The sequence below is a fragment of the Siniperca chuatsi genome, linkage group LG17 (genome assembly GCF_020085105.1).
Source record: "Siniperca chuatsi isolate FFG_IHB_CAS linkage group LG17, ASM2008510v1, whole genome shotgun sequence".
NCBI classification, from domain to species: domain Eukaryota; kingdom Metazoa; phylum Chordata; class Actinopteri; order Centrarchiformes; family Sinipercidae; genus Siniperca; species Siniperca chuatsi.
The window spans coordinates 27,776,768-27,790,791 of NC_058058.1; the positions used below are offsets into that span (position 1 = coordinate 27,776,768).

General features: G+C 37.7%; 1 protein-coding gene across 3 annotated transcripts in view; it reads right to left on the reverse strand.

Annotated features, from left to right (window-relative positions):
- Positions 1 to 6,920: 6,920 nt before the first annotated feature.
- si:dkey-240h12.4 (death-associated protein kinase 2) overlaps positions 6,921 to 14,024 on the reverse strand; it is a 52,554-nt gene continuing 45,450 nt past the window's right edge. For all 3 annotated transcript variants that reach the window (XM_044170501.1, XM_044170500.1, XM_044170499.1), the window contains exons 10-12: positions 13,732 to 13,821; positions 13,155 to 13,241; positions 6,921 to 8,239 (exon numbers count right to left, since the gene is read on the reverse strand). In XM_044170501.1, coding sequence (XP_044026436.1) covers positions 8,159 to 8,239; positions 13,155 to 13,241; positions 13,732 to 13,821 — 258 coding nt within the window. In that variant the 3' untranslated portion in view covers positions 6,921 to 8,158. The remainder of the gene's footprint in view (positions 8,240 to 13,154; positions 13,242 to 13,731; positions 13,822 to 14,024) is intronic.

The window sequence follows — 14,024 nt, forward strand, 5'->3', positions numbered from 1 at the left end:
TATCTTGCTTCGTGCTCCTCTTAGCATGTGAAGTTAGCTGGCAGGCTTTGTGTGTGGCAGCTGTTAGCGCTAAACTTTGTTGCAGAGATCTCAGAGGCCTTCACAGCACTTTGGTAGATCATCAGGCTTCGGTTCTGCTGCGTGTTTCTGGTTAGAGCAGATTACATGGTGAAGCCAGAAGTAGAATGTTCAGGTGGGTGTCGGCTGGTGAGCATGCCACACTGAGAGGGCAACAGCCACGGGCTGTCTGCCGCAGTGAAGGATTCTAGCACACAGAGAAACAGAACAAATTATCGCTCATCTTTTTATTGACCTGGTGACATCCGGGTCACAGGTCGGACTGGCCAATGCTGCGTTCAATAGCTCTCAGGATTGTGGGACAAAAGAGAATGCAGTCTCCTAACAAAAGTTCAGTTAACAATCACCTGAATGAATGAATTCATCTGTGGAGTCCCAACAGCAGTAACACGCCAAGATATGCTGCAATGCGCCAAAAAAGGCAGGGAAGAAGAAGACTGCAAGCTAGTAAACTTGGATGTAAATTTAAATACTTAATAAAATAAAAATTGGCTTTGCAAATGTTTGTAATATTCATTCACTCATCTACGCAGCTGGCATAAATGAACATACAAAAAATATAGGGAGACTGTTGGTCAGATTATAACTGTGGTTGTTTTATTTAATTCTCTTCTGCTCTGGTCACACCACAAGGGGAAAACAGTTTTTATAGACTGATCTGATCTGATCTGAGAATAATCTCCTTAGCAACTTAACACTCAGTGTTTCATAGTTTATTAAACTGATTTTGTGCATAAGAGATGACGATTGAGATAATAAAGTAATTCAAGTGATCTTAAAAGGCGATACAAGATGTACTTTTAATGTCTCTCCCTACCAAGGGTGCGTTTTCCCGACTCCGCAACATCTGGAAGTCCAAGCATACAGCCTAAAAACATAGGTCACAAAGGTCCATATAACAGCAACGTCAAGTCCTGGTTCTGAATGCTGGTGGGAAACCAAAGCAGATATGAAAATGATAATGAGCCTTCAGTTATCAAGCTCCTCTTCTGTGGAATCAGGTCCCAGTTTGGGTTCGGGAGGCAGACACCATCTCCACATTTAAGAGTAGGCTTAAGACTTTCCTCTTTGAATAAAGCTTATAATTAGGGCTGGCTTGGGTGAGTCCTGAACCATCCCTTAATTATGCTGCTACAGGCCTAGACTGCTGGGAGACTTCCCATGATGCACCTCTTTCATCTCTCCTCCTCTCCCTGTCCATCTGTAAGCATTTTTATTCCATTACTGCATGTTACTAACTCAACATCTCTCTCTCGTAGTTCTGTGCTTTCTCGTTTCTCTCCTCTCTCCTTCTGTCACTTTCAGCAGGTATTTCTGCCTCCGGAGCTGCAGAGTCTGGATCTGTGGTTGTGGGCCACCTGCTGCCCCCTGTTACTGATGCTGACATTATTCTTCCTATAGCTATCATTCCTATTATTACTAATTTATTAATATTAACACTATATTACTATTCTACTATATATTAAAAAAATTCTACGTGGTCTCTCTCTCTCTCTCTCTCTCTCTCTCAAAACCTAGCACAGCATTGGTGGATGGTAGATGGTAGAAAGTTTTTTCTTGCCACTGTCACCAAATGCTTGCTCACGGTGGGATTTGTTGGGTCTCTGTAATTAATATTATAAAGAGTACGGTCTAGATCTGCTCTATGGGAAAAGTGCAATGAGATAACTTCTGTTATGAATTGGCCATATATAAATAAAACTGAATTGAATTGAATCATGAGTCATGTCTGAGAAGGCTACGTGCCATCTTCTGGCCTTAAAAGCACGGGTGGGGCCAGAGGGGGCCAGTGGTGCCTCCCCCTGCTACAGTCAGACGGTCATAGGTAATTGGCTTGTGAGTATAAATGAATGTAGACAATCAGAATAATCAGAATCAGAAATGATCCCCGTAGAAACAATGTTCCAGTAGCAATGACACAGGAGAAAACGATTTATACACTATAAACAGGTCAGAAATAAATTAAGGCATTTGGTAAATAAATAAACATTATGTAGCACAATGAAGATTTACTGAATTTGAGGCTTAAAATAAATCATTATTATTGCAAATAATGAGAAATAAATCATAATCAACTTATTATTTCAATTCAAGATGTATTCATATGTTTGTTTTTACAATTTTGTAGGGGCTTGCTGCGGTTGCAACAATGATGGGGATGCATTTATTTTATTTATTTTTATTTATTTGTAGTTTTTTATGTGGCTTTAGCTGGAAAAGGTGGACACAACTCAGTACAAAACACCTTTCATGTATGTTGAGTTTTGCCTCTTTGATGTTGCTATTCAATTAATTTATGTAGTATAGATTGAAATAAACATAACAACGTAACTTTTAATGCAATTAAATGGATTGTGAATGATACTTGCGCTTCATCTGCAGTCTCCAGAGTGTAGTGGCATTTACACATGGACGGCACAGCAGCGCAAACTTAATTAATTATTCAAATTTTCTGACAGCACCAGAAACCATATTTTACCTTCTGTGCTATTTTACCTGCCAGGCTGCTAAGTCATTACACACAGAGTTTATAGCTTCTCTCTTAATGACCATCCTCAGGAATCCCATTTATTCAAGCAAACTCCAACACAATTTCCTTTGGTTAATAAAAATATTTGGTTCTGTCCTGTCAAGGAGAATATTAAGAGGAATTTTCTGTTCCTGCTTATATGCAATCATGATCATTGACAGTAGCTACAGTAGCAATATTGTGCACATGGAAGCGACCCAGATATGACTAATTGAATTCTAATTACTCAGTTGTGGATGTGGGTATGGGTAGCTGTCAGCTGCAGAGGGAGAGGTGGTGGAGTGGCTCAGGTAAGCAGCATCAGGGAGAGGTAATTGGCACAGCTCAAACCCGTTAATTACTTGTGCTCTCCCTAAATACAGTAGCATGCTGGACCTGAGGAACACAACAGCCAGCCAGGGAGGCTGGCTTTTCTGGACACAAAGGAAGAAGCAGAGGGGGTCGGAGGAACGGCTGATGCTGGGATGCTGGAAGGGAAGATTGTGTGTGGAGAAAAAGAAAAAAATAAATAATATTGCCTGAAAACGTGGTCTCAGCTTGTGTCTCAGAGCCAAGGGAACTCACGGTAGCACGATTCTGCTACATCAAGTTAATAATAAAGGGAAGTGACAATAATAATGATGCCGGCCCTGTCCCAGCTGGCAGCCTCTACTTTCATATACATGCAAGGAATGTGAGTTTTGCCCAATGGCAATTCCAATAAAGTGGATCTAAACAAGAGCAGCAGCAGCTTGACCACACAGAAACACAGAGGCAGGTGCGCCGCAGACCCTCAGGTGAGCTCCGATGAATCTCTGGCTGTAAGTTCATGAGCTGATTTAAAAATAAATACAAGGGGACATTTTTGAGATGGTTTACAGATAGGTTCATGTTTGAGCATTGTTGTGGCTTTTTCAGCAAGCACCATTTTATTTGCTTCAGGAAACTCTTGAGTTGTGTAGCCAAATCAACAGACTAAAGGAGTGGATAGAAAATCTCAGGTCAGGTCTGAAGATGGTTTTCAGTTGGTTCAAATAGAGTAACACATTACCTACAGGTTATTTTCCATTTATTTTCTTGAAACATTTATTGTGAAAATATATCATATGTAAATTGTTAATTTCAATAAAATAGAAATATCAGAGAAAAATTCAATGTACAGTCCTGATTTGTGCAAGTTAAAATACATATTGAATGTATTCGTGTATTCAAGTAAACATTTTAAAGAGTCAAGCTATTTGTGTGTGTATATATGCACACATGAGTGTGTATGAAAGAGAACACTGAGCGCCCTTGTAATAAATTTGTAAATTTCTTCACTGTAAGCATCACAAGACTTTGCTGAAGATGTAGATATGTAATTTGTGTATGTAAAGTTAAAAATGAGTTTTTGAGGACTTTCAGAGGTAAAATAACATTGCAGTCAATGGCAGTTGAAGGGCTCTCTTGTAGCTTTGAATATGCTAGGAATAGGCTGAAACAGGATTTTTAATATCAATACTGATTGTTTAACATTTGAATGTTCTATATGTTGTCTTTTTCTTGTTAATTTGTTATAATTTATTTTAATGTCATACATCATGAAGAGAGAAAATGAAAATATAAAATCGACTCATTTCAGAAAATTTTTTCTAAGACTTGTCTTAACTTTGAAATGTGGTTGTAGTTGTAACTTAACAACCAACAATGAATGCAACAGTTAGCTAAATTTATCTAAAAAGGCTGATGTTTGCTGATGTTTTTCTATGGGAGAACAGAAGGGTAGTTGGGCAGGTCACATGTTGTGTTGCTTCCCAATGTTGACTTGTAAGCTTACAAGCCAAGTCAGCCTAGCTAGGCTGTGTTTGGACTGACCATGACACCACTGACCAGAGGAATACTGACCATGTGGCAGCAGTGGAGCATTCTTCTATGCAGGTCATCCTACAGTCAAAAAAGGCAAAAGTTGCCTATGTTGCTTGGAGGCAACTTTCACGGGCTGAGAAGTACTTCTTATGATGAGTAAACTGAACTTGATGTGTAAAATCAGTGGAGTGCCTGTTTGATAGAAATATACAGACAGTGAAAACATGTTAAATCAGCACATCTATTAGTTGTTTTAGGATTATGGGCTGAAGTGTTTATCTATATTGAAGCCAACAATCCCTGAAAAAAAGTAATACAACCAAACACTGGGATTTGCATGTCCTGTGTCCAGAAAACATGTGTGTGTAGAAAACTCTTTAACACTTACACTTTAACATCCACAAACCACTGAATGGCACTGTTGATTTTCATGGCCTTTACATTTTCAAGGTATTTCTTTGTCTTTCACCCTTTATCACACCCATCTCCATTCATGGCAGCCATTGTGAATTTGTTGGAGTGAGGGGGTAGTATCGCATGAAGAAATGACATCACTTCATCAGGAGATGGTTGAAGTAGAGTAGGCTTAAGACTTTCCTCTTTGATAAAGCTTATAGTTAGGGCTGGCTTGGGTGAACCCTGAAGCATCCCTTAGTTATGCTGCTATAGGCCTAGACTGCCGGGAGACTTCCCATGATGCACCTCTTTCATCTCTCCTCCTCCTCCCCATCTGTATGCATTTTTATCCCATTACTGCATGTTAATAACTCGACATCTTCTTTCTCCCATAGTTTTGTCCTTTTTTGTTTCTCTCCTCTCTCCTTCTGTCACTTTCAGCAGATATTTCTCTTCCTACTCGACAACTGCTATTACAATTATTATTAGTCTTATTACTATTATTATCATCATTAATCCTATCACTATCATTCTTATTATTACTTTATTAATATTAATATTACTACTACCATTACATTATTATTATTTTAAAATTCTAGGTGGAATATAAAGAGTACAGTCTAGACCTGCTCTAGAGGAAAAGTGCAATGAGATAACTTCTGTTATAAATTGGTGCTATATAAATAAAATTGAATTGAATTGGGAAATTCAACTGTGATGACAGATAGGCAGGTGTGAAATGGCAACTCTGAAAAGAATGGGTGGGTGGATGGATACCAAAAGTTTTGATACTGCTAAGTTTTGAGTATTAAGTGTCAATAGGATTGCTACAAAAAAAGATCTGTCTCAAGTTAGATCACATGAACACTCTTGTGTGGTATTACTTGGTATTGAATCTCCCATCCTTACTGGAAAGACAGGAAATATGGAAATAATGGAAACAAGGAGAAAGTAAAGTCTTTGAGAGTGATGCTGCAGTTTGTACTCGTGTAGAGTGATATTTTACAAAATAGGCTGATGGCACACCACTAGAATAATCTGTTTCCACAAACATATTTGTTTGGTCTCTGTAATTAATATTATAAAGAGTACGGTCTAGACCTACTCTATAGGAAAAGCGCAATGAGATAACTTCTGTTATGAATTGGCGCTATATAAATAAAATTGAATTGAATTGAAACAGTGCATCAGTATTTCTATTGGCTGATTGTGCACGGTCCAAGTTTGCTCCAAAACAGGAAACACAGGCTTAAATGTATCAGTTGTACAGGCTTCAATTGCAGTAAATGAGAGTGAATGTTCACAGGACAGAGGTATAATGTGACCTAACCTATGGTCAGAGGAACACAATGTTAAAGAGGAGGGAGAGAAAAAGAGGACAGATCAGAGGTCACCATACTACTGTATGGGTGTTTGTAAGCAAGTATAAATCATTCTTTGTAATTTTGACATTATTCTAAAAAGTCATTTATTATAAGCATAATTTTTAACCAGCTCAGTTCTTTATTATGTGATGTAAGTACATTAATTCTCTATATATTTAAACTCAAGAATAGCTCATAATGGTGATCAAAGTTACTGCAGTTGCACTATCTTAGATTTACTGTAATGTGCCTTGTCAAATCAATCAACTGAATGAGATGAAAAGGAAATTAAACAGTTAAACAAATACAGGTCATTTCAGCAAATTCAAATATTGTATCTTCTGCAGTATAAAATATTATATAGACAAAACTTAAACACTCACTGAAAGGGTCAAAAGCTAGCTCAACTTTTAAGTCAACATGGATGAGAAGTCCTAGAGGCTCTCAGAATCATAGAAAGTTTCTACATTTCCATATCAACTGAGCAAGCTACTAATGAGGAGTGATACAGTCAAAAGCTCAAGCATAGCTACTAATTGAGGTGGGATTGTTTTGTCATCAATAAAGAGTGGAATTTGAACATTAACAGCAATTTGGGATTTTGGAGTGATATTGGGTGCTACAACAAAATCATGGACCCTTAAAGACTTAACAGTAGCCATCAGTGATGCCAGCTGTGGTCAGAGGTGAAACAACTTGAAACTTACAACCAGAGAGGACAACAAAACTCTGCTTTACAGTCTAGTTTATTACAGCTTGGGTTTTATTTTTATTGCTCCAGCCATCAGTTCTATTAGTTATGATAACATTGTGCTCACCAAAGTAATTCATGAGATCTGGGAACATGGCGACGTTGCTAAAATAGGTCCAATGGGGCAACAAACATGAGCAGTCAGACAATCAAGTTTTAAACAAACAGTTTAACCACATTAACCACCAATTACTGCAATTCCTCATTCACCAGGAAAACAAATTGCTCAAAACTACAGTGAGTCAAAACTGAAGCAAGAGTTTGTCTGTGGTACATGTTATTGATGACAGGTTGCAAACAAGCCAACAAACCACTTTATTTGGAGATCAAACAGACCTGAAATGTTACTAATAATCCATCATAGCAAAAGAAACTACACACACAACACAGATTGAAATAAAAGCAGGAAATGGGTCTGTAAACTGTGATGGATGTTTCCAACAGACATTGTGGCTAATGATTTTACCACTCGCTTTCATTTTCTCTGCTAAATAAGTAAATGAGAGTTTCTTGACCCAAACTTCTTTTAGCGATGTCACTCTGTTATATTCACTTGGTGAGTACAATGTTATCATAAGTGGTTGAAATTGTGGCCAGGGCTATGAAAATAAAACTTAAGTAACCATGGTTTTCCTTTTAGCTAAACAACTTTAGTGTAACAGTTTTGTATTCTATTTTTACAGTTCCTTATGTTTACATATATTGTACATACTATACCAGTATTAGCCATCACAGGACAACATTTAAAACAAAAATAGATCTAGTATTTGCATTTGTAAAAGTCATGGAAGACAAATTAAAATTAGTTTGACATTTTCTGCAGAGGAAATAGAGTTCTACCTAAAGCTTTTCTGTGCACATTGTTTAATCAAAGAGTTTCCCCAAATTAGTAACCACCCAAATACATTCTAACCTTCAAAACAAGCATCATTAAAGGCATGTATCAACTGTGACAGTCCATCCTAAGTTTCCACCAATTTATCTTCTAAATGTCTTTCATAAAGAAATGCTCATCAGATCAGGCAGTGCTCACTTATTTAACACTACAATCTCAGGCACTTCTGAGACACTGTGTAACACTTTACAACATTTAGTTGTCTATTTCTCTTAAAACAGTGTAAAAGAAAACATTTCCCTTCAGGGATCCTCCCCTCCAGTTTGGGCCTCTCTGCTCTGCTGAACATCCCGGACTCTTCTGCCGTCCTGTGGTCAGCTCTATGAACTGCTGCTGAGTCTGCGACGCAGCAGAGAGGCAGGCTTGCTTTCTGTGTCCTCTACGTCGCTTTCACATTGTCTCTGGAGAAAAGGATCAGTACAGTTGGATTTTAATCTGATACGCACTGTTGGGTCTCATATAAAGTTGCACAACTATATCTTGTAAAGCTTACAATGTGGATTTGAAGTAGACCATCTAAACTTAACTACTCATACATGTTGTACAGGACTTCAACTTTCAAAATAAACCTTTTAATAGAGGTTTCTTTTTCTTGATAGAGTCTTGTTTACTGTTTTGATCCATTCATGTTTTAGCTGTCACATTCTCCTCTGTCACCTATCATAATCCAGAAACAGTATCAAAAAACATATCACACATAACTAACCTTGTCTAACCTGGGCACCATGCTGCAGTTAAAAACTAGAAGTAGAAAAATACATCTCCGAATAGCGTTCATTGTTTTAAATATGATTATTTGTAACTGTTTTTCAGGCCTGTTTGCTTTCACTTAAACCAATTATTTGACTTTGTGTTGCACATAATAAAAGTCCAATTTGACATGGTCAATTTCAGTGTGGTTTTTCCTCAAACATATATATATATATATATATATATATATATATATATATATATATATATATATATATATATACATATGTATATATTTTTTATATGGTATTACATACAGTATATGGTACATAATTGTCTTAAAATGGAACAGAAACCAGACCCGAACCTGACGGGTCCCAACAACAGGTACTTTTTCTTTTTAGTAAAGCTTCGGGCTTGGTTCAGGCTGGATTAGGAAAATATAACTTAATTCAAAAATTCTCTCTAGCTAGCAGTCAGTAATGGACGAAATATAACAAAACCTTGCAGAGCTTCTGAAAATCCCCAAGGCCATTAGCATTGTGAAAACATTATGACCTTGTTGTGGCAACAGATGAAAACCTCACTGTATGCCCTAAGAACAGAGTAGAGATGGCACTGACAGCTGTTCTGAGAACACGCTGGGACCCAGAATGCCTATAATGTTCTTTATTCTGATGTTGATTAGAAATAGAAGGAATTGAATGGTAAATGGACTGTACTTATATAGGACCTTTCTAGTCTTTTTCGACTACTCAAAGCACTTCAACTACATAATCACATACAAAGAAAGTAAATCATTCACCCACACTCTAATTTGGTGTCTTGCTGGGGGAAGCCGGGATCAAACCGCCAAACTTCTCATTGGTGGACGACCCGCTCTACCACTAAGCCACAGTTGCCCTCAGTTGAGTGTATTCAACTTGTGAAGTTGTCGTAAGTGGTGCAGTATGAGGACCCAAATGCAGAAGACCAGGAAGCGGAATGAGGATGAGGTAGCCGGATAACTACAGTATTTATTGGGTGATGTAGCTTACGGGCAGGTACAGGCAGACAGACAGGCAACAGGTAACAGGCAGGTAGGCAGATACAGGTCCAGGTAAAGGAAAACAGGTTACTGGCTGGCAGTGGTAGAAACAAGGAAATTAGTCTAACAAGGCTAAACAAATCTGACAGGGAGCAGGCAAAGTTCAAAGTCCAGAATCCAGACACAGTCCAAGGAAGACAAAGAATCCATACAAAAGAACTCACGGTAAGAAACTGGACACGGGAACAAGGCAAAAGTGCGCAGCCTGGACTAAATACCCTAAGGAAGGTGGGACAACGAGACACTGGTGCAAACAATCAAGGAGGGGCCAACAATCAAAACTGGAGGGAAAGCAAACAAAGACAGGAAGCAAAACTACAAGACAAACAAGGGGAGGAGAATACTACAAAATAAAACAGGAAATATGACTAAACCTCAAACTATAACAGAGGTAAATTAGTCTAATCTGTTACCGGTACCATGACAACCCCAGACTGCCCAAAGGGCTCCTATTATCTCTGCAAAGCTATCGCTACTTAATATCAGATCTCTAGCCAACAAACAATTTTTAGTTGATGATATTATAATGTCCTACAATTTAGATTTTCTGTTTCTTACTGAGATGTGGTTAGCAGAAAGCAGCAGTGCTACTGTTCTCAACGAGACAGCACCAATAAATTTCAGTTTTATGAATACCTGCCGAACTGGCAAGAAAGAAGGAGGAGCAGCTGCTTTATTTAAAGATTTTAGCATCCACATAAATAATAACATGGCCAATAATGTCAAAGAACTTTTTGCACTACTTGACACTTTTGGTCTCTGCAACATGTGAAAGAGCCTACTCTTGCTCGAGGCCACACTAGATTTAATCTCAACTTTTCTTCTGCTATGGTTAAGGACTTGGTTCTGTCTGATCATTTCTGTGTCTTCTTTGAGTTACTGATCGCACCGGATGTTCAAATTAGCTCTGTTTCTGTTAAGAAAAGGTATATAAACAAGAGTAATAGTGCTCAGTTTACAGAGACAATAACTACTGTCACAAACCATGACTGCAGAGACAGTTGATGTACTGGATAACTTTAACTTGAAAATTGTGTATGTCATGGATGTTGTTGCACCAGTAAAAGTCAAGAAAACTTTGAGCAAACAGAAGGCACCATGGAGAAATACCATGATGATAAAAGCCCTGAACAGAGAATGCAGGAAAGCCGAATGTAAGTGGAGCAAAACTAAACTTCAAATTCACTATTACCTATATAAACAAAGCCTTTGTAGTTTTAACTAAGAGTTATGCAGGGCTAGACAGTTACATTAACATCAATAATACCTGCACTTTACCATGGTTGATACGTTTACAAACAGAAATGTAATGAATTTTCTTGCTTCTTTAGTGAAAACATCAACCCTATTAGACTGACCAACAACGCCACATAGTCAAACAACAGAACGATGCTGTCTCTATGACCACCTAGAAATAATTTGACTATTATGTCACAATTTGATAATGGTAAACAGACTGTACAGTGCCTTTCTTTCGTCTTTCACACTACATATCACATTCACACACTGATGGCAGATGCTAATTGCTCATCAGTCCAAAGAAAGTAACTAATCATTCACGTACACTCACACACCGAAGCCACAGCCGCCCACTATTGACCAAAAAACCCTAGAGGAAACAGTTTGGCATCTTAAATTATCAACATATTGTCTCTTTAACTCAAGTGGTCATTTTGACAAATTTTAATCAGGCTTCCAACCCCAGCTCAGTACTGAAACAGCTCTTAAAAATGTGTTAAATGATATACGGCTGAATTCTAACTCTGGTAAAATATCAGTTCTGGTTTTACTAGATCTCAGTGCGGCATTTGACACTGTAGATCATAGAATACTGCTGGACAGGTTGGAAAATTGGGTAGGACCCTCCGCAGCAGTCCTTAATTGGTTCAGGTCTTATTTAGAAGGCTGGAGTTACTTTGTCACCATTGACAGTTATGAATCTGATAGAGTGGCAGTTCTTGGACCTCTCCTGTTTAATCTCTACATGCTGCTGCAACAACATTGCTATGATGATACTCAGTTATATCTGGCTCTCTCACTAGATGATTTCAGCCCAATAGACTCACTGTGTCATTGTCTAGAGTAGATAGATGAGTGGATGAGCCAACATTTTCTTCAATTAAAGAGAGAAAGGATAAAACAGAGATTATTGTGTTTGGCAACAAAGAGAAAATAATTAGTATTAGTAAGCAACTCAACTCTCAGGCACTAAAAACCAAGTCCAAAATCTTGGCATACTAATAGACTCAGATCTCACTTTCACCAGCCATATCAAAGCAATCACTAAGACAGCCTTCTATCACCTTAAAAATATAGCCAGACTCCCAAAATGTCCCAAAATGACCAAGAGAAGCTCATCCACGTGTTTATTTCCAGTAGGAATCAATGCACTTTAACCCTGAAGTAGACCTCTAGTCCCTCCTGACAGGCTTACATATAAGCTCTACTGGCAGGCCTTTGCTCTATGGCTCTCTATTCAGTTATCCAACAGATGTAAATACAGTTGAGGCTACTTTCACTATGTTTTTATTCTATTTTATGTACTTTTGTATTTTCTTTTATATTACTTATCTTTTAATGAATCTCTTTTTAATTTCTATTTGATGTACTTTGTACTTTCTTTTAATTAAATTTTATACATGGATGTTCCTTTTTGCTTTTATTTATGTAAAGTACATTGAATTGCTCCTGTGTACAAAATGTGCTATATAAATAAACTTGCTATTGCTATTGCTAGAGATCACACTATGCAGGATGACCGAGTCATACTGGGTTGGTGGAAAAGTCACTCTGGATCTTTTTCTGTTTCTCCTTTGGTTGACCAGTCGAGGATGGTGCTAAAACCATCTACGGTAGATGCAACTTCTTCCTCCACTACTCCTCCTCTTAAAGAGCTTGCCGATGGTGCCTCTACTGGTTGACTGCAGTGTGTGTATTGCCACTAAACCTCTGGTTTATCGGCTAGTAGAAGTTCTATATGTTTTGTGGACCACTGTGCCATAATCTATGTTGGTTTGTTGCTGCTGTCAGATTAGTTATTTTTTATTTGTCATAAAGACTTTCCAAAGCAAGCATATAACCGTTCTTTGATGAAGAAATAAAAAATACAGTATATAGCCTCAGTTGCAGGTTGTGTTCAGGTCTGGCAGTATGAGGTGGGTTCAGTTGGATTGAGTCTAAAAGGTGTCAAAACCTAGTAATAATATTAACAGTGCATACACTAAGAGAGAAGAAAACAGAAACCCCTATATTGAAACGCAATCTAAATCTTCTGTAATAAATATTATTACAGAATATTATATTATAAATACTATATTTATGAGACGTATGTCAATTGTTGATACTGTATCAAAGAACTGTTGAGAGAAGTCTCAGTTCATTACTGAGACTGCAGTTAGTGTTGGTTTTGTACTGGACTGTATTATAATGAAAAGTGTCCACATAGTAATAAGGTGGACAAAATATAAGAAACTCACAAGGGGTTATTTTCTTTTCACCTTCAATCAGGATGTGAGTTGAGTGACATAAAGTGGTCTCACCTGTAGTGGATCTGGATCTGAGCTCCCTTTACACAGCAATTTCAAGTGGACCAGCCGGTTACACATCCACACCATGTTATAGGACATCTAAAAGGAGGACAGGGGGTGAAAGAAGATTTTTTTCCCGTGTTCAGTAAAGCTTGCCAGACAATAGTGCAACCAACCAGAATACTTGAATGTTCTTAAGGATCGTTGGATGGGGGAGAACTAGAGCAACTCTGTCTTTATTTACATCAGTCAGTATTTCTATTTCATTTACTTTGTGAACAGGGCATATAAAAACAGGTAGCTAATCATAATACAGGGGGCCCCGACAACATTTTGCTACCTATATTCATCTTTATAGTAAAATTTATTCTAATGTTTAATTATATTGAAAGGTATTGGTAAGCATTGGTGCAGCAGCTGCTTGCATGGATACCGGCACCAGTTGTAATTCTGCATTTAATTAATAGTTAATACAGGTGAAATATTACATTCTGAACTCTGTTCGGCTCTTTAATAAAGAGTTTATTTTTATGCCTAGAAATAAATAATACTTGTAAAATGTTGGTTTGGCATACATATCCAGACTCACCTTCCATTTCCTTTTTGCGTTGAACTTCTTAAAGTTCTTCATATTGATTGAGGATCGATTCCTATTGGCCACCTGTTTGCGCGTGATGGGCTGAAACAGATGACAACTTTTGTATTCATTATAAGTAACACGCAGTAACATTCAATTCAATTTTATTTATATAGCACTAATTCATAACAGAGTAAGTCATCTCATTGCACCTTTCCTATAGAGCAGGTCTAGACTGTACTCTTTATAATTTAGCAGCATGATGCAGTAAACAACTAAAGCAGGTTTGTACGCCTTAAAATTGT